This window comes from Halichoerus grypus, chromosome 5 (genome assembly GCF_964656455.1).
Source record: "Halichoerus grypus chromosome 5, mHalGry1.hap1.1, whole genome shotgun sequence".
Taxonomy (NCBI): Eukaryota; Metazoa; Chordata; class Mammalia; order Carnivora; family Phocidae; genus Halichoerus; species Halichoerus grypus.
This window is the reverse complement of record NC_135716.1, coordinates 137,555,666-137,582,857: the sequence shown is the minus strand read 5'-3', so window position 1 is coordinate 137,582,857 and position 27,192 is coordinate 137,555,666. Positions and strand designations below refer to the sequence as shown.

The 27,192-nt window shown below is 37.4% G+C and overlaps 1 protein-coding gene and 2 pseudogenes across 16 annotated transcripts in view; 2 read left to right on the top strand and 1 right to left on the bottom strand.

Moving 5' to 3' along the window:
* The window catches only part of DOCK7 (dedicator of cytokinesis 7), a 214,594-nt gene that overhangs the window by 173,303 nt on the left and 14,099 nt on the right, over positions 1 to 27,192 (bottom strand). For all 16 annotated transcript variants that reach the window (XR_013448152.1, XR_013448151.1, XM_078073038.1 and 13 more), the window contains exons 2-7: positions 15,374 to 15,479; positions 5,561 to 5,736; positions 5,302 to 5,370; positions 1,023 to 1,152; positions 704 to 916; positions 272 to 357 (exon numbers count right to left, since the gene is read on the bottom strand). Coding sequence is in view for 14 of the 16 variants with exons in the window: in XM_078073038.1 (XP_077929164.1) it covers positions 272 to 357; positions 704 to 916; positions 1,023 to 1,152; positions 5,302 to 5,370; positions 5,561 to 5,736; positions 15,374 to 15,479 (780 nt within the window). In the remaining 2 variants the exon portion in view is untranslated. The remainder of the gene's footprint in view (positions 1 to 271; positions 358 to 703; positions 917 to 1,022; positions 1,153 to 5,301; positions 5,371 to 5,560; positions 5,737 to 15,373; positions 15,480 to 27,192) is intronic.
* Positions 21,305 to 21,907, top strand: LOC118535114 (nicotinamide riboside kinase 1 pseudogene; annotated as a pseudogene).
* LOC118535132 (U6 spliceosomal RNA) lies at positions 25,376 to 25,484 on the top strand (annotated as a pseudogene).

Here is a 27,192-nt window from a genome sequence, read left to right as displayed (position 1 = left end):
GTCCCACGTCAGGCTCCCTGCTCTGCGGGAAGCCTGCTTCTCCCTCTCCCACTCCCCCTGCTTGTGTTCCCTCTCTCGCTGTCTCTCTCTCTCTCTGTCAAAATAAATAAATAAAATCTTTTTACATAAATAAATAAATGAAATTATGTACAGAAGAACAATACTTCTCAAATGGACACAAATACAAGCATATAATCTACTAGGATTTTGTCATACTAATACTCAAAATATTTTTTGAAAAATAAAAGTTATACAATAAACAAATACTCACTTGAGTGATAAACATTTTACAAGAAGTCTCTGACCAAAGTGCTCTTTGGGCACATCAGGAACACTAAGTCGTTCTATTGGCTCCTCCTACAAATTGACAAGCAACGTTAAAATGAACATTCTTACCATATTTCAACTCTTTATAATTTTTTAAGTACTTATTTTATTAATCTAATACTTTGAGTCTTCACAACTGAGTACAGAAAACAAGGACCGATTTACCCTCAAACAGAAGTCATTAGATCCTAAGTGTGCTCAACTCATAGAAGTTACACTTGGTTATATATTAAATATATTCACTCAAATAAAAAGTGTATTTCATTTACTAAAAATTATACCTATGTTTCAGTTAAGTTATTATTATACTATATACAATACTCCCAAAATACTTATCTTAATAATCATCTACTTCTTTATATCTAAATATCGATACCTCATCTGGTGACGGATGCAGACCAAAGAGTTCCTTGTGGCGGTTCGATTTCCTTTGGTCATCATTCTGACGGTCTATTTCTTCATTGGGAGTGCGATCAAGCAAGTTGGGAAGCAAAGCATCAGGAAGTGAATTTTTCAAGTCAAAAATACTGCACGCCCAGCTACCCCTTGGAGTATCATCTATTGACATTGAACGTCTTTTAAGATCATCCTGTCATGCAAAACATTAAACATAAATATATTTATTTAATAAAGAAATAAAAAAATAAACTACCTTAAAATAATTTCTTTTAGTCATTTAAAAATAAAGGTATTACTTGCTCATCCTGGTAGTTGTTGCCATCTGGAGCTTCATCGGATTCAAAGACCTGTTTTGGCAAACCTTTTTGCCTTTCTTTCTGTTTATCTAATGTATTAGGATTAAATCCTGTTCCCAGTTTATGATACCTATTCAAAATAAAATAGTTAAGTAAATGTCAGTTTTGGAAATTTTCCATTTTCATCATTATGTAACAAGCCAACTGTTCTCTGTATTATTTCTTTACATTAATAAGGATACATTCCAGCAGTTTTGATTATGTTAAACATTTAACCAGAAGTTTAAGAAGACTTCCGTTCAAAGTTCCTTTACTCCAACTAGAGAGCAGATTAGGACATTCCAAAAGTAAGTCATAGTCTTCTTTCCACGACAACCATGTATATATAACTTAAGTTGTACTTCCAATTCAGATAATATTTTTTGTTTTCAGTAAAAAGAAAGGATGGGAAGCCAGGCTAAAGAATAAAATGAGAGAGTAGAAAATATATACTGCATTCATAACAATGTAAATTTTTAAAAGGCAGAAAAATATAAAGCATTGAATCTCAAAATTTCAAATAGCCAAATAAAGTTCCTATATGTCATTATGTATAAAAGATCTGAAACAAGCTAAAGCTGCAGACTCTTAAAAGGAAAAACCGCAAGATCTACACCATTGTATACATCTATTAGTTAACATATATTGCTACATAATCTATATATTAGACTTAGAATAACTCTTAAACTAATGTAACCTTCTTTCCTAACAACCCACTATCCAAGAGCATTAAGCAGACACTAAGATCAAAGAGCAATTACTGTTCCATACCTCATATAGTCCAACTGGGGAAAATTTTAATTGGAGCAAAAACAATTATGATTACCAGAGGATGATATGGTTCTTGCCACTAGTGAATTTATGAAACAGTAAAGAATCACACTTGATATGAATCATTCATATTGTGTCTTGTTGCTAAAGATATTAAAATAGCAGCTACATGATGTTCATATCCCAGTATAATCACAAAATAAAAGAAAGCATTTTTCTTTGAAAGAACTAAAAAAAAGATACTCAATACAGTAATATGAAAGGTTTTATTCAAAAACAGATGCTTTAATCTTTCATAAAATGCTTTAAGTTCCTTAATTTGTAAAGTTGCTTGTCTAAGCTGCTCTAATAAACCAGAAATGTGTTGCATTCTACCTCCTTTATGTCCTAAAATATTGACAGTATAAAATTCACAAGAACTGAGAAGAATGACATGATTCATGATCAATACTCTTCTAAATTATCACTCTGACCTCTAGCTGGTTGCCATAAGGCTCTCTATCCAACCCCACACACAGACCACCATTGCTAGGACCTCGTATCTCGGCTCTGTCCCTCATTTATTCTATTCCGGCCACACTGACCTCTTTGCTATTCCTTGAATATTCCTAGCATGCTTCCAGTATGCAGCGTTTGCATGTGCTATTCTTCCCTCTGCCTAATAATATCTTCCGCCAGATATCCAGAGGGCTCACTCCCTTACTTCCTTCGGGTCTTTGCTCAAATTCACCTTATCAGTTAGGTCTCTTCTGATTAGTTTACAAAGTAGGAAATTTAGCCACTCTTCTTGGCTCTCCCTATCCTTCTCACCCTACTTTTTTTTTTTCCATAAGAGTTACCTCCACCATACCTATTAATATTTATCTGTGTTTGTTTATTGTCCATTGCCCTCATCCCCAACTAGAAAGTAAGCTCCATGAGGGCAGGGAATTGTTGACTGCCATATCATCACAGCTTAGCATAGCGCCTGGCACATACCAGACTCTGAGTAAGTATTTGTTGAATGAATAAATAAATGAAGTACTTTCTGTCCCTTTATGCTTCTGTGCTGAATTATAGACGAATGGTGTGGTTTCATCTTATGGCATAGTATTCCACTCCTCAGTCACGTCCACTCCACCATTAAGCCCATCTGCTGAGTTTTTAATATTTTTTCACTGAATAAAATATTAATTTCCAAAGATAACTAATTGATTTTCATATGTCTACCATATCCTTTCATATATCCTTGAGGATATTAATTACACTTACGGGTTTTGATCTGTGTTCTAACTACTTCCAACTTTAAATTGTTCTGTTATTTATAGATTGATAATTCTCTTTGAAGCATGCTGGTTTTCATCAAATAGTTGTCAATTCTGGATTATGTGCTCATTTTTAAATCTGTAAGCCCATATCCGCCTGAAAACACTGTATCTGTTCAGCTCGGCCCGTATCTGGCGGTTGTGGAGAAGAGGCAATCATGCTGTCAGGCAGAATCTGCCAGTATCCACTCTTCTCGGTATGAGAGGCTCCTTCTTCTTCCAAGGCATGCCCACCCTGAGCACTATATTATCAGCTCAAGCCCCCAAAATCACTGCTCTAAAAAAAGACACAGATCTCTCTGCAGGCACTCCTGTGCAAACATGGTACAGGGGTCAAAGTAACCAAATGTCCAACAGTACCCCAGGCCCCCCTTCCATTGCCTGAATTTACTACTTCTGAGCTTACAACCCTACTGAGGTTTTTACATATATCTTCTCCTTAGATTATTCTGTACTGTGGTTTTCTCTTATGTTCCAATCGCACCCTATCTTCTATCTTCCAGGGATACTTTAAAACCTGTAGCCCAACAAAAGTGCCCCTTTTGTCATTTACTACTACACATAATAAACAAAATAATATCTGATGTAACAGAAAAAATTTAAGCATTAGAACCCGATGTCCCTAGGTTCTAATCCAGGCTATCCCACTTTCTGGCTGTGGGACCTCAAAGACATTATTTAACTGCTCTGAGCCTGAGCTATGTCATCTGTTGGAACTTTAAGATGGAACTGAGATGAGTGTCAAGTGCTCAATAAAATGCTCGATACACAGTAAGTACCCAAAAATATTAACTACCTTACCCTCTTGCCTAAACCAAGGTCAGCAACCCCATAATGAGAGTTAAGTAGCAAACTCCATGATTCTGAGATTAATGTTTTACAACTAATCTCTTTATATTAAGATTTCTAATTAGAAGTTTCCAACATACATGTATAGAGATAAAGACTTCTGAGTTACCCAACAGAGGGACAGTTTTCTTCAGTAGTGTCTAAAATCTACCTATTGGAATACTTATCAAAATGGTAAGTTCATAAAAACAGCTCTTCTTTATAAAGGGTAGCAGACTGTGCTTTTATTAGGTCACACTAAAACTAAAAAGCATGTCAGCAGTATCCCCAAGTGATGCTTAGCACAATATTAAACCCAGTGAAATAAGACAGCAACCATAGGGGCAAAACAATAAGCCAAGGATACAAGACCATTGCAAGTACAATTTAGCACAGATAACTTCAGTTTCTGAAAACTATGTCATAACAGAATTCTCCCCTACTTCGGACATTTATTTTTCCTTTAGAAAAATAAAATAAGGCTAAGAATTTTCAGGATGAAGACTCTTCATTATGCAAATTAAAATTAGCAAAGGAAACTTAACTTTTTTTTCTTAACCTGATTTGATATCTCAAACACCATCCATTAGAAAAATAAATTTTGTGGGGCGCCTGGGTGGCTCAGATGGTTAAGTGTCTGCCTTCGGCTCAGGTCATGATCCCAGGGTCCTGGGATCGAGTCCCATATCGGGCTCCTGGCTCAGCGGGGAGCCTGCTTCTCCCTCTCCCTCTGCCCCTCCCCCTGCTCATGCTCTCTCTCTCTCTGTATCTGTGTCTCAAATGAATAAAATCTTAAAAAAAAAAAGAAAGAAAAGAAATTTTGTGGTAGAACAAAACATTATTTTTTAAAAATATTTACCTGATTCGATATACTGGTCAAGGACCTATAAATATTTAGTTAGTTAATAAAGGGTGGGGACCTTTCAAACAGCTTGATCTGGAAAGCTGGCTATTCAATTTAACTTAATCATTTAAGTTTCAATAAACTGGATTCTTTTTGAGAAATGCAAATTATTCATCAATACCTATCCATGATTTCCCAGAAGAGTTAGACCATAAATTATTATAATTACATATTATTAGTTATTAATCATCTATGATAATATAGAAATACTACTGATAAACCTATTATTTTATACAGAAAGTTAAGTGATGTAGGCCACAGTAATTGCAGAACTCCTAAGGAGAAAATATCTACATAAAAAAGGTCCTTCTTTTGTTTCTTCAGCTATTTTTTTAAATGAATGTTCAGGTCTCATACTTATTATTAATCTACCTTAATCCATTTATAGATTCTACTCAGCATTTCTTAATGTTATAATAAACCTATGACTTACTTTCTGATCACGACTGCCCAGTCCTCTGTATAACTTCTTATACAATCTCTAACATGTGGATCCATTTCACTAGTTTAAAAAAGAAAATAAATTTGTAATTTAGTAAGGAAAGCACTGATGTTTGTGAATTTGGTTGCTTCAGTTCTTGTTCATATAATAGGAAACAATACTACCATAAGAAATAGTATCTAAACAGAATCAAGGAAGGTAGCCTTTCCATAGTTAAACTTAAATCAAAAATATGTAAATGTCGCCTTACCTTTCTTCAGGTACAGCTGACACCAGGGTTCTGCAGTCCCTAGGACTATAAACAACTTCGATATCATCTGGAGGGAACTCAATCAAATCTCTTAAAGGCCCAGAATCCACAGCTAAAGGATGAGTAATGAGGTATTCTTCCAAATCCACTGGGTCCACTGCTTCAGTAAGGGGCACCTTTATAAAGAGGGGTGGGTATGAGAGGTAGGTAGAAAGGGAGAGGTGGATATAAAAATTTTAAAACTTTAAGCAAAGGAAATTTATTGTTTTTAAAAATACATGTTTTTAACCTAGTTATTTCTAAAATGTCAGCAGCGATTCAGCCAGATGCACTAAAGAAACAAGGTGGTGGCCTTCTGTTTTGTTTTTTTTTTTAATATTTTATTTATTTTTGACAGAGAGAGAGAGTGTGTGCAAGCAGGGGAAACAGCAGGCAGAGGGAGAGGGAGAAGCGGGCTCCCTGCAGGGAGCCCGATGTGGGGCTTGATCCCAGGACCCTGGAATCATGACCTGAGCCAAAGGCAGACGCTTAACCGTCTGAGCCACCCAGGCGCCCCGGTGTTGGCCTTCTTATACTTGTTTATACTTTTGGGTCAATACTTTAATCTTCTCGCTTAGACTTTGTCCATTCTCCTCACATAAAATCAGTAATGATAATTAACAGTTTTAGAATACTTTACGATGACAACATGCTCATTGGAAGGATTCTTTTTTTCTTTTTTATATCTTTGGAATTGTCACTGCTAAGTTTATAAGGAGCGCTTTTACTTTATTTGTTCTTACTGTTGATTATTCTAGTAAAAATATATAACCAGTCTGTAGTAGGCTGAAAATGGCCCTCCAAAGATCTCCACATCCTAACCCATGGACCTTATATGGCAAAATAAACAAATAAATACAAATAAAAGAGTATTTGAAGATATGATTAAGGATCTTAAAATGGGGACATTATCCTGGATTATATGAGTGGGTCCTAAGTGCAAGTACAATCATATATATCCTCATATGGAGACATAGGGAATTTGGGGCACCAGAGGATAAAGCCATATGAAGACATAGCAAAGAGAAATTTAAAGATTCTGGCCTTAAAGACAGAACTGATACGGCCTCAAGCAGCCACCAGATCTGGACAAGGCAAGGAACTGATTCTGAAAGGAGTCTCTGAAGGGAGTGTAACCTCACCAAAACCTTGACTTCTGCCCACTGATATCAGACTCTGGACTCCAGCACTGTGAGAGAATAAATTCCTGTTGTTTTAAGCCACACAGTTTGTGATAATTTGTTCCAGCAGCCACAGGAAAGTAATACACAAAGTCTATTAAAAGTATCTATTAGCAGTAATAGAATATTCACAGAATTCCTTAGCCAAGCTGAAATTATACATTTTAATAAGATACCTTACTTCTTACTAACATGAGAAAAAATATTAAGCAAAACTGTGAAGAATTATATAACAAATGTACAGTTGTGGACCAATGAAAATAAGAACATGCAATTTCTCAAGATGTCAACTGGGTAAAAACACTGAGACTTGCAGGTACGTGTTACAAAATAGAAGGTGCTTTAATCTATGATGCTTTGAACTGAACAACCCCCAACAGGTAAAGCAACATTTTATAGATAGTTAAGTAAAATAATGACTAGCACATCACAAACACTCATTTGAGTGTTCTTCTCATTCAAAACCTCTCCCAAACCCTGTAAGTTAGAGAAAGTTAATATTTCAGTTCTACAAATAAGGGCATTTGTGCTCAAAGAACTCAAACAACTCCTGAAAATGAAATAGCCACTAAAGACAGTACAAAATTTAAAAATGGGTCTTCAAGCTCTATAATTCCTGGTTTTTCTCTCATAAGCATTCTATCTTACCTATTCTCTCAAGTATATCATATACTATCATGATGTATAGTTTATACATCATATAGTATCCCTGTTCTTAATACAGGGAAAGAAGCAATTCCATAGGGAAACAGAATATTCTTCAACCATAATTGCTGAAAAAACAGGATATCTATACTGGGGGGGAATGAATCTCAATCCTTACACTACAACATACACAAAATTTAAATTGAGATGAATCATGGACACAAATACAAATACTAAAACCATAAAACTGCTAGATGGAAACATAGGAGAACATCTTCATGATTTGGGAGCAGGCAAAGGTTTCTTAGACACAGAAATAATTATAAGAGAAAAATCTGACATATCAAAAGATAGTTAAGAAGGCCACAGTAAAAGGAAATATTCACAAAACATACTTAACAAGAATATATAAATAAGTCTTACATCTCAATAATAACAGGACAAACCACCCTCTCAAATGGGGGGGTAAAGTTGACAAGACATTCACAAAGGAAGACACAGGAATGGCCAGTTAGCACGTAAAAAAGTGTTCAACGTTAAAAGTCACTAGGACGTACTTCCATTTCCAGGAAGAAGACATATTTTCCCTATTCTTCCCACTAATTACAACTATAAATGCTGGACAGTCTATATAAAATAAACATCAGAAGACTCAAAAAGGTAGAGAAAAAGGCAAATCACCAGGGACCTCGGGACTCAAGAAATGGTACAACAGGGAGTTAGCTAAAATTTCTTTTTGCCTTATATACTCCATGCTTGGAGCTAGGAAAGCTCACAAACCAGACACACCATGGGGTGGGCTGGGGGGGGAACCCCAACAAAATTCTGTTCTCCCCAGCCAAAGGACCAAGAGAGGGGCAGCACAGCAAAATAGAAGAGTTTTTATTTATTTATTTAGGCAGCATAGCAGAATAGAAGAGATTGAGTGATTGGATTGATTGAAGCAGGCTCCTCACTGAGCAGGGAGCCCAATGCGGGGCTCAGTCCCTCGGGTCCACAACCCAAGCCAAAGGCAGACGCCTAACTGACTGAGCCACCCAGGCATCCCAGCAAAACAGAAAGGTTTTAGACAATAACCATTCTACTTCAGCCAAACACTATAAGAAAAACTGTGGACCCACCCATATCTACACAAGCAAAGCCAAGTGGAAAGCTAAACTTCACCCTCACAAAGCTGTAACAAGGCATCCAACACTCCCCACCAAGCATGGAATCAAAAAAGTCAGAGTAGGAGGACGCCTGGGTGGCTCAGTCATTAAGCGTCTGCCTCCGGCTCAGGTCATGATCCCAGGGTCCTGGGATCGAGCCCCACATCAGGCTCCCTACTTGGTGGGAAGCCTGCTTCTCCCTCTCCCACTCCCCCTGTTTGTATTCCCTCTCTCGCTGTCTCTGTCAAATAAATAAAATCTTAAAAAAAAAAAAAAAAAGAAGTCAGAGTAGGTAACCGGGATTTTCATATCTACTAGGAGGTATGAGCCTCCCACCTCCACAGTGTCAGTGGAGACCACACAGGGACATCTACTCATTCAGTAATAACAAGGCATTTCTTCCTCTTACTGCTGGGATAGTATCTGGGGAGGTCTATATATAATACAATAAAGGGTAAAGAGATGGAAGGGTACATAAAATTTCTAGACTTCACTCAAACTGTTAAAATGTCAACACTAGTTTTGTGATAAATTATGTAAATATAATCCCTAAGCAACCACTAAAAAGGCTGTACAAAGATATGCACTCAACAAGACTGTAGATAAATTAAAATGGAATTCTAAAAAATGTTCAGATAATTCACACAAGATAGGAAAAAGAAAACAGAAAAACAAAAAACAGGGGCACCTGGGTGGCTCAGTTAGTTAAGCGTCTGCCTTTGGCTCAGGTCATGATCTCAGGGTACTGGGATCAAGCCCCACATCAGGCTCCCTGCTTAGCAGTGAGTCTGCTTCTCCCTCTATAATCTCTCTCGCTCTCACTCTCTCTCAAATAAATTAATTAATTTAAAAAAAAAACAGAGCAGGGCGCCTGGGTGGCTCAGTTGGTTGAGCGACTGCCTTCGGCTCAGGTCATGATCCCGGAATCCCGGGATCGAGTCCCGCATCGGGATCCCTGCTCAGCAGGGAGTCTGCTTCTCCCTCTGACCCTCCTCCCTCTCATGCTCTCTGTCTCTCATTCTCTCTCTCTCAAATAAATAAATAAAATCTTTAAAAAAATAAAAATAAAAAAAAAATAAAAAAAAACAGAGCGAACAAACAAAAAATAAAATGGCAGACTAAAGCCCCAGCAAAACAGTAGTAACATTGGGGTGCCTGGGTGGCTCAGATGGTTAAGCGTCTGCCTTCGGCTCAGGTCATGATCCCAGAGTCCTGGGATCGAGTCCCGCATCGGGCTCCCTGCTAGGCGGGGAGCCTGCTTCTTCCTCTGCCTCTGCCTCTGCCTCTCTCTCTCTGACTCTCATGAATAAATAAATAAAACATTAAAAAAGAAAACAATAGTAACATTAAATGTAAATGGTCTACATACGCCAATTAAAAGATAAGAGAATAGCAGAATGAGTTTAAAAGTATGACCTACCTGTATGGTGTACAAAAAATTCACTTCAAATAAGACAATATAAGGAGGTTGAAAACAGAAGAATGGATAAAGATATACCATGCATACATTAATCAAAAGAATTCTGAAGTGGCTATATTAAAATCAGATAAAGTAGACCTCAGAGCAAAGACAAGTACTAGATAAAAAGGGACATTACCTAATGATAACAGCTATGATCCAACAAGAAGACACAGCAATCTTAAAGGTGTATGTACTAAACAACAACTATAAATTATGTGAAGCAAAAATTAATAGAACTGAAAGGAAAAATAAGACATATCTACAATTAAAACTGGAGACTTCAAGACATCTCTCTCAACAACTGATAGACAATTGGACAGAAAACCAACAAGGATATGGTAAAACTCAACAGCACCATCAACCAACAGGATTTAACTGACATTTATAGAACACTCCACCCAATAGCAACAGAATAAATATACTTTTCAAAAGCAGCAAAAGCATATACTAAGACAAACCATATCCTGAGCCATAAAACCAACCTCAACAATTTTAAAGGAATCAGAGTGTGTTCTCTGACCATAATGCAATCAAATTAGAAATTAGCAACAGAAAGATAAAGGAAAATCTCCAAACACTTAGAAACTAAATACACTTCCAAGTAAGTCATGAATTACAGAAGTCTGAAAAGTGAAATTTAAAAAATACGTTGAACTAAATGAAAATATAACATAAAATTTGTGGGATGAAGGAAATGCAAATCAAAAACATAGATACTACTTCACACCCATTATGATGGCTATTATAAAAAAATGGAAAATAAGTGTAGGAGAGTATATAAAGAAATCGGAAGCCTTTTGAATGTTCCCAAAAAATCATACAAAAAAACAGAATTACCAAATGATCTACTAACTCCACCTCTAGGTATTCTACCCAAAAATTGCAAATGAAGACTCAGATCACTTGTACACTCATGTTCATAGCAGCAATACCAACAGACAAAACATGAAAACAACCCGGTGTCCATCAACAGATGAATGGATAAACAAAATGTGGTATACACATACAAGGGTATATTACTGAGTCTTAATGTGGGCGAACCTTTGAAGAAATGCTGAGTGAAACAAGCCAGAGACAAAAAGACAAATATCGTATGACTGCACATTATAAGGTACATAGAACAGACAAATTTATAGAAATAGAAATAGAATAGAGGTTACTGGGGACTGGGAGGAGGGGACAACCGGGAGTTATTGTTTAATGGCTAAAGGGCTTCAGTTTCAGATAATGAAAAATTTCTGGAAATGGATAGTGGTATTGAGAATACACTTAATGCCATTGAATTGTACACTTAGAAATGGTTAAAATGATAAATTTTGTTATATATATTTTACCACAATACAGATAGATAGATAGATAGATAGATTGACTGACTGATTGAAGTAAACTTTTTTAAAAAACTTTTTAGGTCATGTTTCTCTGCCCAGGTATTATTTCTAGGGCAGCATACCTTTCAGGATTCAAAGTGTTACAAATGAATATTCAATGAAAATAATGGCAAAAGCTGGGAGTCTCTGCATATGTCTAATTCAAAATTAATCTTTCCTCAAAGAATGACCAACCATACCATGAGTAGTCTTAGGGTAGGGAAGGAAGCTATGACACTTTCTTAAAAACACCAAATATAGGATAAACGATCTTGTTTCCCAAACTCACACAGGTCACTCGCTTTCTAGATGTGGTGTTAGCTAGACTTGGATCACAGAATCAAATTTATTTTTGCTACAACTATCTCCCCTCCCTCTGATGCCCATCAGAGACAGCTGCTTGGGTTAGTCTTGGAATGTGGTGATGAGCTGATTATAACTATAAATTACTTTGTAAGACTCCAAGGAAAGATCCTATATTTACTGACCCAAGGGAAAAGATTACAACATGATTTTATAAGAGTGTGGCTGGGGGACGCCTGGGTGACTCAGTCGGTTGAGGGTCCTGGGATCAAGTCCTGCATCAGGCTCCTTGCTTGGGGGAGAGCCTACTTCTCCCTCTGTTTGTGCGCACTCTCTCTCTCTCTCTGACAAATAAATAAATACTAAAAAAAAAAAAAAAAAGAGTGTGGCTGGGCCATTAGCAGGGTTAAAGGGTGATGAGAAGCAACAGTGAAGCACTACAGAACCTTTCATAGGCAATGTTCCAATACTTTCTTTAACGATCCTTCCGTTGGAATTTGGCTGACATGTTTAGTGTTAAGATCTCTTTCAATCCTTTCTGGTGCACCATCAAAAATTCTGGTATTTGATAGAGGTTGTTTTGGCTGGGTGATAGCTGAAGAGTTTCTTTTTGAGGTGATCAAAATGTTCTAAATTGACTGTGGGGATGGTTGCATATATCTGTGAATACATTAAATCCACTGATTTGTAAATTAAATGGGTGAATTGTCTGGTATGTGATTAAAACTCAATAAGGCTGGTAAAAAAAGTTAAACCAGAATCTAATCAGTTATAGGAAATACGAATGATAGAGAAATGAGTCTACAAGGAAGAAATTTCAAAAAAGTTGAACCAGAATCCTAATCAGTTACAGGAAATGAAGGAGCTAGAGAAACAAATCTATAGGGAAGCAAATATAAAATCCAAAAGGCAGGCAATTCTAAAGATTTTTATTTATTTATTTGTCAGAGAGAGAGAGAGAGTGAGAGAGAGAGGGCACAAGCAGGGGGAGCTGCAGGCGGAGGGAGAAGCAGGCTCCCCCCACTGAGCAGAGAGCCTGATGTGGGACTCGATCCCAAGACCCTGGGATCATGACCTGAGCTGAAGGCAGATGCTTAACGACTGAGCCACCCAGGCTCCCCAAGGCAGGCAATTCTATAAGACAACTAATTTGATATTCTCAACAAATTCAATGGCATAAAAACAAAGTTAGAAGTTAGGGGAGGAAGAAACTACTTTAGTTGTTGTTTTTGTTTTTGTTTTAACACAAGTGATCTAAAAACCAAACTCTATCTGTGGATTTTATGTGGATCTCCATTTGAATAAACCAACTATAAAAAGATATTTATGAGATAATCAAGGAAATTTAACATGTACTGGATATTAGATGATACCAAGGAATTACTATGAATTTTGGTTAAGTGTGATAACAGCATTGTGATTAAGTAAGAAAATATCAATGGTTATACTAGTCTTTCTATTTCTGTGTATGTTTAAAGATTCCCATAATTTAAAAGTACTTTATCAGAGAGAATACAAGAAGACAAATTGATGTCAGCAAGCTCTGACAATCCTTTGAAGGAACTGTGTTGCAAAGAAGAGCAAAGAAATACTGGGGGCTGGGCACAGGCAGAAAAGTACGGCAAAAGAGAAGGATTTTTTTAAATGGGAGAAATAACAGCATGTTTGTATACTGATGGGAATGATCAGGTAAATAGAGAGGAAAGGTGATAAAAGAGAAGGAAGAATTACTAAAGGACCGTATTTCAACAACGGAGTGAAGTAGGGACTGACTAATCCCTCCGCTTGTTCACAAGTGGTTCATCTAGAGTCACAGGTGTACAAGTAGACTACATGGGTACAGATGGTGGTAGGAGTATGTGCAAGTTCTTTTCTGACTGCTTCAATTTTCACAAGTACAATATGAAGCCAAGTTATCTGAGGAGTAAAAATGGGAAAAAGCGATTAGGGGTTAACAGTAGGACGCATGAAATAAGCCAACTAAAATAGTGGGGAAATGAATGAACTAGGAAAACATACTATTTGCCTGGAAATGTGAAAGCCTTCCTGAGTGAGTGGTCATAAACTGAGTGAGACCAGTCAAGAGGATTATGTTTTTCTCCAGCCACACGCAGCTGCACAAGTGCAGGTATGAAGGAAGCAGAGAGCTGGATTTTGAACAGCACTGAGGTTGTGCCAATGACAGGAGAAGCTAAGGAATTCAAGGTTACATGCTAGAGAGTCATTATAACGATCATCAAATAATTTAAGTTTGGTAAGGAGAGAAAAGAAAACATCAAAGTGTGAGGCACAGGAAAAAGTCAGTAGGATCACGGATTCTACGTTCTGGGGATGAAGGATAGTTGGAGTCAGGACATCAGTATAAGAGGGGCACCCGGCTGGCTCAGTCAGTGCAGCATGCGACTGACTCTTAATCTCAGGGTCATGAGTTCAAGCCCCACACTGGGTGTGAAGCCTACTTAAAAATAAAAATAAAAATAAATTTTAAAGGATACCAGAACAAGAGAGTAAGAAAGGTAAGAAGCAGCAGTCAGAGAGCAAGAAACAGAAAACTGAGATTAGAGGGGTTACGATTATTTATAATGACCAAATCTAGGGCATGACTATGAAAGTGAGTAGTTGAGGTGTAATACAGGACATAGAATATCAGTACAGAAAAGGAGTTCAAGACTCTGAGAGGGTATTAAAAGGATCATCTCCATGTACAATGAAATCACCAAGAAATCCATATATTCTAAAATTTCTCCCATCAGCATGTTACTGTTGTTAAAAGTAAACTCCATCTTTAAAATTTTTAATACAAACATTATAAACATCTCATTACAAGGTAATCAAACTGTTATGTTCTGGCATACCATGTTTTTTCAATAATTGGTGTCCTTTCATACCTAAATGGAAAGTGTTAATACATAACTCTACCCGTCACTCTTAATTACTTTTTTAGTTTTTGACAAATGGAGGTATATTTTTAATTCATATTCTTACTATAACTACTAAGTATCAGTTTTTTTATCAAAATTGATTATCCTGGGGCACCTGGGTGTCTCAGTTGGTTAAGCATCTGACTCCTGATTTTGGCTCAGGTCATACCTCAGGGTCAAGAGACTGAGCCCAGTGCCGGAGCCAGCTTGGGATTTTCTCTCCCTCTGTCTCTCCCTCCAGGCCCCCACCCCTGCTTGAGCTTTCTCTCTAAAAACTGATTATCCTCATGCCAGTTTCCTTAATAAGAACACATACGCTTATACCTCTGACATAGTAACTGGCTAAGGCAATGATTCAGTAACTGTATATTCCCTTCTATAAAAGGGGACAGATACTACTACAAATCTATGTAATTATTTAATATTTCCTTCAGTACCTATTTCCAGAATAGATTCCTAAATTTTCCTATAATGAATCACCTTGGATCTGGGGAGACTTAACCATAAAATTCCAGAGTTGATAAATCCTGAATGTAAAGTTTCAGAGTTGACTAGGAAATCAGCACCTGTATGACACCTCCTAACACTCTTCCCCAACTCAAATTTCAGGAAAGAGAGGGGTAGCAGCAAATCAGATTATGAGACTAGTGATGGAGCCCAATCCACTGGTTCGTCTTTCCACTATTTTTTCACAGCCTTCTCAGTAATGTGCCAGTTAACATCCCAGATTTTAAATATGTTACTTACTGTGGTATGATGGGATATATTGCCAACAATGTTGAGGTTTTTGAGCAGTTGAGGAGAACCACTGTATTGTCCAGAGATCTGCTTCCTGACTTCAGCAGCCACAGTTCTATAACAAAGAAAGTAAATATATTATTTAAAAAGAAAACAACCACGTTTAAAATGGAAGGAAACTAAGTATATTAAATATTCATTTAAAAACCAACAAAATCTCAGAGTATCAACAGGGCCATAAATTCCTAAGATACTTGAGTAAATACTGCCTATAATTACAGTAGAACATCTTTATGCTGATGTAGGACACAAAAGTGACAGCCAACTTACAGAAGGCTTTTTTTGTATCTGGCATTTCAGGAAACATACTTTGGCTTTCAACACAGCAGGAAGCTATAATAAGACAGATATACATATATATATTAAAATGTACATATCTTAAGGATATAAAATTCTAAAATATTTTATAAACAAAGAATTAGGAAGAAAAAAAAACTCCTCTTTCCTTTCTAATATCACTAGCTCCTCATTCATGTCCCAGAAAACTATCCCCTATTTTTACTTAACTAATAGAAATCGGCCTTAATACTCTGGCATTAATGGCTTTCCATAATCTGACCCTAATCACCTTTCCTGCCTTGCGTGTCCTTTCCCAAATTCTTGTCAGTGAACATAAATTGCTTCCCACAAAGCTGTTTCTCTTCTATACTCACAAATTCAATCCTTAACTAGTTTTTAGGCTAAACTCAAATACCAAGACATGCATACAAACGTCTTGGCTCACCCCAACTAAAATTACCACCCTTCATTGAAACTCTTAGAGCATTTATAATCTAATGCATTTTCCTCCTCCCTAGTTATTTTTCCACATTTTATGTATGCTCTATATAAACAGAGGCAGTGGTTTCATTCATCATTGTTTTCCCTAAAATATTTAGCATGCAGCACTCAAAACAGGTGACTGGTTAGTCCTATGAAATATACAGTATTACTGAACTTTCTGACAAATGAAGTAAACCACAAAAGCATTACCATAATACAACAGATTAAGTCTTTATTTGAATTAGGATTAGAGTTTAGAAGTTCCACCACTTCAAGCTGGTTACTAACCCTTGGGGGCATACTAGTATTTCAAATTTACTTACATGGCATTTCTAAAACAAAAATATTTTAGAAATTCAAATGACTTTATACCTCATCATTCTCCATATTCCTCATATTTCACAAAACTATAAAGCAAAATATTCAATGAGTCCCAAATCCAGTAACTAGCAACTTCCTCACATTAGTAACATTTTTATTAAATAGAAATAAGAACTCAAAAATAAAAAAAGAAATTATAACTTAAGAACACAAAATAAACACCACTATCCATAGATTTTGTGCAATTGTTTTTCTGTAGTCAATATCTAACCTCTACACTATGATCATCAACTGTCCACTTCCTTATTTTATAAAACTAGCCTTCTGGGTTTTTTTTACTCTTTTCCAAAAACTAAACCCTACTTTCTCCAATCATTCTACTGCAAATAAATTGAAATAGGTCTAATGACCTGATTTCTGGGCCAGCCTGATGCTTTTGTTCTGCAGTGTTCTCAAACCAGAGGCTGAATTCAGAGCCCTGAACATGTTGGTCCCCATACAAATCTCCAGCTGAATTTCTAAACAATCTCATTTTCCAAAAAATATCCAGATTTATGATACAATCTTTTCCCCCACCTTCTTCTCTTCCATACCTCCTTCCTTTTTTCATGTTCAACCATTCCACACATATTTACTCAGCCTGTTTTGAGCCTATTACTCAAGTAGAAATTTTTGATACAAAGGTAAAAAAAAGTTATTAGTAAGTCTCAAGATACTGAATTAGCTCAACTTTTTTTAATGGGTGATTTGAGGTACTTTAGACCATTTCTGTGTTTTATAAAAGGCTAATTTGTTCTTCATAATTGCTGAAACCTAGAAGTTCATCCTTCAATAGGTAAATGGATATACAAACTGCAGCACATCCATACAATGCAATATTATTCAGCAATAAAAAGAAATATGTTATCAAGCCACAAAAGACATGGAAGAACCTTAAAAGAATCTTGCAAGTGAAACAAGCCAATCTGAAAAGCCTGTGTACTGTACGATTCCAACTATATGACATTCTGGAAAAGGCAAAACTATGGAGACAATTAAAAAAAACAACAACCAGGGATTGCCAGGGCTGGAGGGGGAGAAGGAAGGGCTAAGAAAGTAGTACACAGGGGATTTAAAGGGCAGTGAAATTACTCTGCATGATTCTATAATGTAAACAGATGTCCTCATGCATCTGTCAAAACTAACAGAAGGTACAACACAAAGAGCAAACCCAATGTAGTCCATGGACGGTCATTAATAATAATATATCCATACTGGCTCATAAATTATAAAATGTACCGCACTAATGCAGTGTATTAACAATAAGGGAAACTTGGGGCACCTTGGGTGGCTCAGTGGATTAAGCATCCGACTCTTGATTTCAGCTCAGGTCTTAATCTCGGCGTCATGAGTTTAAGCCCCGCACTGAGCTCTACCCTGGGAGTGGAGCGTACTTAAATACTAAAATTAAAAAAAAAAAAATTGGGGGGGGTGCCTGGATGGCTCAGTCGTGAAGCATCTGCCTTCGGCTCAGGTCATGATCCCAGGGTCCTGGGATCGAGCCCCGCATCAGGCTCCCTGCTCGGCGGGAAGCCTGCTTCTCCCTCTCCCACTCCCCCTGCTTGTGTTCCCTCTCTCGCTGTGTCTCTCTGTCAAATAAATAAAATCTTAAAAAAAAATAAAAATAAAAAAAATTTTTTTTAAATAAGGGAAACTTGGGGCGCCTGGGTGGCTCAGTTGGTTAAGCATCTGCCTTCGGCTCAGCTCATGATCCCAAGGTCCTGGGATGGAGCCCCACATCAGGCTCCCTGCTCAGCGGGGAGCCTGCTTCTCCCTCTGCCTCTGCCACTCCCCCTGCCTGTGTGTGTGTGCACTCTCTCTCTTTCTCTCTGTCAAATAAATAAATAAAATCTTTAATGAATAAATAAATAAAATAAAAATAAAGGAAATCTGCTGGGGAAACGTGTAAAGGAACTCTCTGTACTTTCCACTTTCCACCAGATGTGAAAAGACAAGGAAGTTCATTTCAGTTTAGAATTCCCCTTAGGCCTTTTATTTATTTATTCATTCATTCATTTTTTTAAAGATTTTACTTATTTGAGACAGAGAATGAGTGAGCAAGAGAGCAGGAGCAGAGGGAGAGAGAGAAGCAGACTCCCCCCTGAGCAAGGAGCCCAATGCGGGGCTTTATCCTGGGACTCCAGGATCACAACCTGAGCCGAAGTCAGACACTTAACCGACTGAGCCACCCAGGTGCCCCTCCCCTTGGGTCTTTTAATGAAGCCTACATATTGTGTGTTCTTTATTGTGTTTAAAGTTTAAAGGCCTTAAAATCTCCTGATCCTTTTGTCAAGACTTAGATGAGAATATGAAAAAGCTTTTTCACAGACAGACATAGAATCAGTATTCTATGTCTCTTTATGCGTCTCTTCCTCAGTGCTACTCAACTCAGTCTATCAACCTCAGCACTACCTCACTGTTTCTGGGCTAAACCATGAGTTATCTGAATTTCATCAAATTCAAGATGTCACTAATTATTAAGACCTGCCATTACTTCATGTATAGCTAAGAAAGAAAAACCTTGCCAATTAACCACCATACCATCAATTAATTGGAAGACATACCCTGATTTCAGAAGATGTTAAGCAGTGAAACTTAAAATAAATGAAATATGATTACCTGAAAAAAGAGATGATTCTTTCTTGACTAACAGAGATATACAAAAGATAATCCCCATGCTACAAATATTTGTCTTATTTCTACATTACATAATTTCCCAAAAAAAGAAAATTAGTAATAATTTGAGAATAAAAACCATTTCTAAAATGGGCTATAATAGCAATAAAAATATAACCTAAACAAGGGATGTATTTACACTGAGACCCTCTCTATATGAGAAGATTTCATAGAATGGTAGTGAGGAAATTTTCCCAAATGAAAAATAATACTCTTAACCATATTATGGTCCAAAGTATGCAAGACAAAAAATATGACGAATATAGTTCCTGATATCAGTTAAAATCCTTTACTAGACAGTAGTCCTTCCTTACTCATGGGAAATAGTTCCAAGACCCCCAGTGGACGCCTGAAACTGTGCATTTTACCGAACCCTATCTATATGCTTTTCCCTGTATGTACATACCTATGACAAAGTCTAATTTACAAATGAGGCAAAGTAAGAGATTAACAACAATAACAGAGCAACTGTAACAATATATCGTCATAAAAGTTATGTGAATGTGGTCTCTCAAAATATCTTACTATATTATCTTCACCCTTCTTGTGATGATGTGAGATTAAATGCCTATGTGATGGGATGAAGTGAGGGGAATGACTTAGGCACTGGGACGCGGCGTTAGGCTCCTACTGAGAAGAGAGATGCTGAATCCTCAGAAGGAGGAGCATCTGTTCCCTGACTGAGGCTGATCACAGAAAGTGAAACTGTGGATAATGGGGGCCTACCGTAGACTGCTTTTTCCCATAATAATTTTTCCTACTCTGGGGTACCTGGGTGGCTCAGTCAGTTAAGCTTCTGCCTTCAGCTCAGGTCATGATCCCAGGGTCCTGGGATGGAGCCTGGCATCTACCTCCCTTTACCTACTTTAGGAAGACATGATTTTCAAAGCTAATTATGAAAACATTTGTCATTGGAATTAGTCTGCTTCTCCTTCTCCCTCTGCCTCTCCTCACCACTTGTGCGTGCTCTCTCTCTCTCTCAAATAAATAAAATCTTTAAAAATAATAATAATAATATAATAATAATTTTTCCTACTCCTAGTGATAGCTCTACTGTAGGGAAATACAGGGAAGTCCTTTTTTACTTCTAATAAGCTACTAATATTAACTACAGGGGCACCTGGGTGGCTCAGTCGGTTGGGTGTCTGCCTTCGGCTCAGGTCGTGATCTCAGAGTCCTGGGATCAAGCCCCGCAGGGAGCCTGCTTCTCCCTCTACCTCCTCCACTCCCCCTGCTTATGCATGCACTCACGTGCTCTCTGTCAAATAAATAAAATCTTTAAAAAATATATTAACTGCAAAGTAGAAAGAATAGGTCAAAAATTCCATAGTTACTTATGCTCCTAAATTATAAGGGAATACCTTCTTCCCCTCTCAAAAGAACTGATTGAATACTTGACCTATTTGTCTCCTGATCAACTCTCTCCATTTCCACAAGCTCCCTCATTATGTCAACATGCATTACAATTTTCACAAAAGAAAACACTAAGGCCATTCACCATAGGACACTGGAAATAACCAATAAAGGACTCACATCCTGAGGGAAATTATGTTGTATTTAATCTTTCCTCTAACCTCTTCCCACTTTCAGATGCCCCATCTAACCCATGATATCCAGAATGACCAACCTGGGCCTCTTTCATCTCTACTCATTCTCCATGGGACCAATAGAAGAAATAAGATCTCTTGGAACTGTAACTGTTTATATATAAAATAAAAGTCAGGGAAGAAGTGAAGGGTAAGAGGATATACCATGGAATATACCAGGTAAGAGAATACATCAGAGACAAGGCAAAAAAGGGCTGGCTAAAAATCCCCAAAGGAAAAAGGAAAAGAACAGCTGATACTCCAGTGTTGTGACTATCCAAGCCCAAGATTGGTAACTGATGGGTGGAATCACAGTTCTACCATTGGCATTAAAGATAAAGAGAAGCAAAATAAAGAAAACAACAGATTAGACATGGGCCACCTATGACCCGGTAGGGGTGTGGAAGGAGGGACTATGGGCTTCTGCTGCTTTGCTTGGGAGGACTCGAACTGGCACCTGGAAACTTTTAGGAAGACATGATTTTCTAAGCTAACTATGAAAACATTTGTCATTGGAATTAGTACTGTGACAAATGGCAGGAAGACAACACTGGCTAAGAATCTGCAGAAATACCTTCCAAACTGCAGCATCATATCCCAGGATGATTTCTTTAAGCCACAGTCTGAGAGACAGACAAATACAGATGGATTTCTGCAGTATGACGTGCTTGAAGCACTTAACATGGAAAAAATGATATCCACCATTTCCTGATGGACAAAAAGCCCAAGACACTCACTGCTATCAACAGACTCTGGAAATGCTGAGAAATTCCCATATTAATGATCAAAGGCTTCCTTCTCTTTAACTATAAGCCCCTTGACACTCTATGGAACAGAAGCTACTTTCTGACCAATCCATACGAAGAATATAAAAGGAGGAGGAGTATAAAGGTCTACAAGCCTCCAGACCCCCCAGGGTACTTTGATGGCCACATGTGGCCCATGTATCTAAAGCACAGAGAAGAAATGAAGACATCAGGTGGGAAACTGTTTACCTAGACAGAACAAAATCTGAAAAGGACCTCTTCTCACAAGTGTATGAAGATCTAATACAAGAACTAGCAAAGCAAAAGTGTTTGCAAGTAACAACATAAAAATGGAGTGCCCTGGGGGCGCCTGGGTGGCTCAGTTGGTTGGGCGACTGCCTTCGGCTCAGGTCGTGATCCTGGAGTCCCGGGATCGAGTCCCGCATCGGGCTCCCTGCTCGGCAGGGAGTCTGCTTCTCCCTCTGACCCTCCTCCCTCTCATGCTCTCTGTCTCTCATTCTCTCTCTCTCTCAAATAAATAAATAAAATCTAAAAAAAAAAAAAAAAAAGAATCAAATTTAAAAAAAAAAAAAAAAAAATGGAGTGCCCTGAATCCTTCCTGGGATGAATTAGGAAACTCAAAGGAGTATATTTAAGGACCTTAACCAAGATACAGTATGTAGTTTGGTATGATGGCAGCTGCTGGTTTGTTTGTTTCTGTTATCACACATGGTTTCCCCAATATGTGAAACAGTAAATAGTTATCCATGCCAGTAGACAGGAATTTACCTTGATGAGGTATTCTCACTCCAAGGAGTGCAGAGATATAGCACAGCTCACAAACAATGACTCAGTTCCTCTAGACTAATGATCATCAAACTTTTCTGAATAGGACACAGAGTACAAAATAAGGTTTACATCACAATCCAGTATATATGTAATCTATTGTGTTTGTATGAATGTGTCTGTGTGTATGTAGGTATATATGTGTGTGATGTGTGTGTATATAAACACACATATCAAGTATCAAAAGTATTCACCTTAGATATAATGCCAGGTTCTATTTGTAATTTTTTAAAAATATTCATTACCATCTAATACAGATGCTGACCTCCTGCAAATAAAGGCTTTACTAGGAGTAGCAATGACATTGAATAAATCAATAATTTACCAGGAAAAAACAAAAACAATAGATTAAAGAAATGCAACACTGTGTTACCTACTAAGTATCTGTGCCAAAAATGTTTAACCTGAATTGAATCAAACTGTACATCTAACATCCAGTTAACAGGAAATACAGAGAACACTAGAACAGGCTGAACAAGCTGGTGCCAAAGGAAGCAATCAGACAAAAACCAGAAGGCAGGTCATTCTGTACTGCAAGTCTCTTCAACAAATCAGTGTCATGGTAAATAAATAAGTAAAGACAGTGGGCTAAGTTTTAGCATAAAAAAAAAAAGTATAGTCTATTTAAAAGAAGGAAAAATAAACTTAAGAGATATAACTAACTGTAATGAATGGTTCCTAATTGGATCCTGGTTCGAACAAACCAGCTACAAAAGACATTTCTGAGAATAATGAGCAATTTGAACATGGACAGGTATTACATTATTAAGAATTACTGTTTTTTTAATGTGTGAAAACAGTATTATAGTAATGCAGGAAATGTCCTTATATTTTTAGAGATGCAAATGATGTTGGTAACTTAGCTTTAAACTCTTCAGTTATTATTACTCTACCTTAATGTACAAAACTAGCAAACTAATTATGGAGTACAGACGGGGCAAGTACTCTTCAAGAAGTATATCGTGTCCTCCATAAAGCCCTGCCTGATTATTTCTGTTCTGTTCCACTCAGGTTAGCTTCTCCTCCTCTGTGCTTTCAAAGTAATCATATGTATCCATATACATTCAAGGAAACAGAGTTACTAAGGGGCTCATTTAGACAGGCAGCCCACTAGCCCGATGACTGCTTTTCACCTTGGACTAAGAACCTGGCCTTGCTAACAGGGAGACTGATTTCAGCACTAGGAAAGCTCTATGTTTGTAAACATTCTCTTTGATATAAGCACATAAATTGCAAAGCAGGTTCTTCTGGAATACCAATGCAACCCTCTAATATAAAAAGTATGGTGGGGGGCGCCTGGGTGGCTCAGTCGGTTAAGCGGCTGCCTTCAGCTCAGGTCATGATCCCAGGGTCCTGGGATCGAGCCTCGCATCGGGCTCCTTGCTCAGCGGGGAGCCTGCTTCTCCCTTCTCCCTCTGCCTGCCTCTCTGCCTACTTGTTCTCTCTCTCTATCTCTCTGTCAAATAAATAAAATCTTAAAAAAAAAAAAAAGTATGGTGGAAGGAAAAAAAGGAACAGTGAAGGATCAAGAACTTGGCTTCTCAGGTCTGGCACTTTCTCACACTTCAGAGGCACCTCTGAACCTCCTTAAGGAATTAGGGAGGACAAGGAAACTTCACTTCTGGAGTACGCTATGCTGGCTCTTATTTTGTATAAATGTCTCAAAGCAGGTTAATTTCTGCCATTAAAGAAAATGTATATTCTTTAACTCAATCTGGTGGCACTTTTCTACCAAAAACTATCTCACTGTGATAACCAAACAATATCATAGACATAGCATCTATCAAATTGTTTTGAAATCTACTTACCTATCTCCTTGAAAGAAACCAAGCAATGCAAGGGGGGACTTCATTTACCTGTGTACCCTCTACCAGAGTGCCTGGCACATCCTGAGTACTTAATAAATGTTTTCAAAGCTGAACTGAAAAAATGGGAATAGAGAGAAATTCATAATTCTCCCCCACTGCCCCAAAAAGTAGTTCAGAAAGAATACCAAATGGAACAACTTATGTGAGCTTTTTTTCTTTTTTTTAAGATTTTATTTATTTATTTGACAGAGAGACACAGCGAGAGAGGGAACACAAGCAGGGGGAGTGGGAGAGGGAGAAGCAGGCTTCCCGCCGAGCAGGGAGGCCAATGCGAGACTCGATCCCAGGACCCTGGGACCATGACCGGAGCCGGAGGCAGATGCTCAATGACTGAGCCACCCAGGCGCCCCCTGATGTGAGCTTCTTAAGGACAGGGACTGCACCCCATTAATCTTTACATCCTCTGTCTAGAGACAATGGAGAGAGAGAAAGAAACGGAGACACAGGCATACGAGTGCAGAGAGAGAAAAGGAGATAGGGCAGAAGAATGAATTTAGAGACTACTCAGTATATGAATCTTCCAAATGTCTTTCAGAGTAAACTAATCTGTTAAGTACCATTGTTTCTAATTGATTGGGAAAGGACAAGGAAGTATGCCTTTTTATCCATTACTGTCAAATAGGTAAATATTTGCTGAGGGGAAAACTCTGAATCCACAGAAGAATTCTAAATATATAACCGTTTCTGTAAGAGCCTTGCTGACATCATTATCCCATTTATTAAGTGAAACAGGGAAACACAATGCTCTGCTATTATACATGAAACTCCTTTTAAACAAGATATATGATATGTTTACTTATCTCAAAGCAGTCTCTAATATGACTTTAACCTCTCTGCAAAGGGCTGGTTCCAGAACTATGTTCAAACTCCACAATTATGTAAATACAGTTATTACAAGTAGCAGAGGAAATAAGATTTTCCAACATAGAGAAAAGACAAAGAAAATAAATCTATAAAGGAAGACATCCTTTTTTTTTTTTTTTAAAGTAGACTCCACACTCAATGTGGGGCTTGAACTCACAACCCTGAGATCAAGAGTCACATGCTCTACTGACTGAGCCAGCCAGGCGCCCCAGGAAGACATCTTTTAAAAAGTAAACAAAAGGAGTGCTCGCTTCGGCAGCACATATACTAAAATTGGAACGATACAGAGAAGATTAGCATGGCCCCTGCGCGAGGATGACACACAAAAAGTAAACAAAAGGAATATATACCTGGCATTAAAAAACTCAAACCTCACAAAGAGGTAAAAACAAACGGCACATCTCTCTACCGCCATCCAATCCCCAATCCTATTTCCCAAATGTAACCACTTAATATTTTATCAGGTATCCTTCAAGAAAAATATGTGTCTACTTTTTAATGTCCACATATGACATCATACAACAACAAAAAAAACTTTTCTTGATACCTTACATTATACACTTAATATATCTTGGGAATCATTCCATATCAGCACATAAAATTAATAATACTCTAACAATATTTATCAAGCATTTACAACTTATATGCCAGATACTGTATAATGTGTTAGACTTGTTATACCCCATTTAATCCTCAGAAAACCTCTGTGAAGTAGGCATTATAGTAGGATATTTAAGTATCAAGAGGTTAAGGTCACAAAACTAATAAGGAATAGAACCAAGATCTGAACATAGAGCCCCCACTCTTAAACACTGCTCTCCGGCTTTCTATCTGCTACAGAGTTTAGGATATGGGTGAACCAGAACATATTTAACCAGCAATCTCTATTGGTAGACATTTAGGCTATTTCTAGATTTGTAAAGATTATCACTGGAATGCAAGCTCCATGAGAGAATTTTCTCTAAATCTAGAATTATGCATGAAAAGAAAAAGAAATCTTTTGGGCCTTTTGTATTCCAAATTTTCTACAGCACCATATATTACGTTATAGTCAGAAAAAACACATATTTTTAGATAAACTTCAAAAATAAAGTAACTTTCACAAGCTTATGAAAGATAGAGAGGCAGGGTTTGAATTCAGATCCATAAAACTCCTAAGGTCTCTTTCCTTGGAAGCAAGTTTCCAAAGGTAAATGATTCTAGCTACAGTTCATATTAATGAGCTCTCTGTTCTTGAAAACCTAGCCTATGAGGTCAGCTAAAGATACTCAGTGAAAATGTCTAGTGTATACACTTAACATATTAATAGGAACACTGTAATTACAACCACCACCACTGTTATGATCTGTTTCCTATCTTTCAGGATGGCTAAATAAAACTCCCTTCTGAGTCCCTGTCACTTGTCAGTTAGCCTGTGTTAAATTCTTTAAGAATTTAGGTTCACAGTGGGCCAGAAGCCACTAAAGGCCTAAGAAAAAAAAACAAAGAAAGGTTGATTTGTGAAACCAAAGCACAGAAACAGTCCTTCTATATAATACACTTAACATTTAAGACATAATTCCTTTTTGGGGAGGATAAAGAAAAAAAGATGTCGATGACTCATGTATCCCATCTGACACAATTCTGGAATAACATTTAAATCAAAGATTTAGAGAGCACTGTATGAAAGAGACGTGGATGTCTCCATCACTCTATCTATAGCATTCTACCATATCTCAATTTCCTCAACAAAAACATGGTGATAACATTGTTCCCAACTTCATGGAACATATTAACTTATAACTACAGAAAAAAAAAAATTTTTAATTTAGCATTTGAAAAATTAACACTGATCTGAAATTGGCAACTAAAATAAAAACTGAGAGGGGGAGAAAACCTTTTACTATAAAAAGTCAATCTTCCCAAAAGGAGATAAATTTATCTTCAATTCCACCCTACTTCATAAAAATAAAGCCAGAATCTCCCACAAACGTACAAATTATATCCTGTATATAATTAGTTGCTAAGTCCTGTTCATTCTAACTCTTAAATACTTCTCAAATCTTTGTCTTCTCCTTCCT